The sequence below is a fragment of the Schistocerca serialis genome, chromosome 2 (assembly GCF_023864345.2).
Source record: "Schistocerca serialis cubense isolate TAMUIC-IGC-003099 chromosome 2, iqSchSeri2.2, whole genome shotgun sequence".
NCBI lineage: Eukaryota > Metazoa > Arthropoda > Insecta > Orthoptera > Acrididae > Schistocerca > Schistocerca serialis.
In genome coordinates this window covers 891,223,603-891,225,514 of record NC_064639.1, presented here as the reverse complement: position 1 = coordinate 891,225,514, position 1,912 = coordinate 891,223,603, and the positions used below count along the sequence as shown (strand labels likewise).

The window sequence follows — 1,912 nt, the reverse complement described above, 5'->3', positions numbered from 1 at the left end:
TCACTCCAGAAATTCATCCATTTGTGCAGCTTCCAGAAGACGAACCTGAAGAAGTGTTGACCAATTTGCAGTACTTCAGATCTCTTGTGACACATGAAATACTGCCACTCATGTGTTCAACAAAATAATATTTACAGTGCTCAAAAATTGGGTACAACTATTAACATTATCATAGCAGAGCTGGAGCTGATTTTAGGTATTTATTTGCGAATGGGCTTAGCTCAAATCCCTAGTGTGCGATGTTAATGGAAAAAACACATGGCATATAATCTAGTTTCTGATATAATGGCTCAAAGCCGCTTTCAGAAACTAGTATCTCTGTTGCATTTCCAGGACAATCTTATTTTTACTGAACTAACACAGAAAAAAGATAAGCTACAGAAAATTCACCCTTGGCTTACTTTGTTCTCACAAGCTTGCCTGAGAAAACTGCCTGAACACAATCAGTGTGTTGACAACATAACGATCCCTTTCAAAGGATGCAGTAGTCTTTCACAATATATACAAAACAAGTCAACAAGAAGGGGATTCAAAATGTGAGCTAGAGCTGGTTCCTCAGGATATCTGTATGATTTTGATGTTTACCAATATGCAGCTTTCAAGGCAACAAAGCACATACTTGGGAAAGGTCTTGGTTGCAATGTTGTGATGAAGCTAACTGCAGCATTGGAAGACAAAGGTTTTTTTAGGATTTATGCAGACAATTTCTTCACATTGTATCATGTTGCTGAGAGCCTACTGAAGAGGGGTATTTATTATACAGCCACAATAAGAGCTGGAAGATTCAAGCAATGTACTTTTCCTGACGAAAAGCAGATGAAAGCAGAAGGACACAATACTACAGCTTCACAAGTTCACACAACAGGCAAGTTCGTCGTTGTGAAATGGTGTGATAACCTATGTGTTACATTGTTATCTTCACTAACAGATGTAGAGCTAAAGGACATGGCAAAAAGATGGGATAGGAGTAAGAAAGAGCATATTCTTGTCCCAAGAGCGTCCATTGTTCAAATTTACAATTGTAATATGGTAGGAGTAGATCTTTATGATATGTTGACATCACTATGCAAATATCACATAAAATCCAGAAGATGGTATTTGTATATCTTCTGCCACATGATAACAACAGCTGTTGTCAATAGCTGGCTGAAATACAGAGAAAATTGCAAGGCCCTGTCTGAAAAACATGTTTCTCTCAGATAGTTTCAAGCTAATCTTGTAAGTGCATTGATATCTGCTGGACAATGAAAGTTCAAGAGGGGCTTCCAAGTATTGAAGATATGTCCAGTAAATTCAAGAAACCTGCTACTACAGTAACACCAGTGCCAGAATGCCAAATGGACAAAATTGACCACTTTCCTCAATGGAATAACACAACAGGAAGGTGCAAGATTTGCAATAAACGGAATACTTTTGTTCAGAGCCAAAAATGCAAAGCTTTTCTGTGCTTCAACAACGACAGAAACTGGTTCAGTAGATTCCACTACTAAAAGACCTGTATGTAAATACATTTATTATTACATTAGCGTATGAGCTTGTGTAATACACAGATTCAGAACACAAAACTGAGATTATACGTTTATCATACCAATGCCAATACCGTTATCTGGAGTCCCAGTGTTACATAGCTGTAACACATTGTAAAAAAGTACTAAAAAATTAAAAAAAGCTAAAAGCGATACATTTGTCCTCCAACTTATTGATCTGTCAATACTACTCTGCTAAGAACAACCTACAATTAATATTAATTGTTGTGGGTTCTAGAGTGTTACCTACATTGTTTTTGTGATGTAAATTACGAACTTTTCCTAACAGAAAAACTATGATTTCGTCTTTATAATCTTTACTGTTTATCTTCTCGTATATATCGAACATGGATTCTTTAAAATCTTTCGATTTATGCATTTAAATA

At 36.1% G+C, this 1,912-nt stretch overlaps 1 protein-coding gene across 1 annotated transcript; it reads left to right on the top strand.

The window, feature by feature from the left end:
* The first annotated feature begins 285 nt into the window (after window positions 1–285).
* Window positions 286–1,203, top strand: LOC126456499 (piggyBac transposable element-derived protein 1-like). The gene is made up of 2 exons (XM_050092249.1): window positions 286–484; window positions 596–1,203. Exons 1-2 carry the CDS (start codon window positions 286–288, stop codon window positions 1,201–1,203), a joined length of 807 nt encoding a protein of 268 aa, XP_049948206.1.
* Window positions 1,204–1,912: the final 709 nt, after the last annotated feature.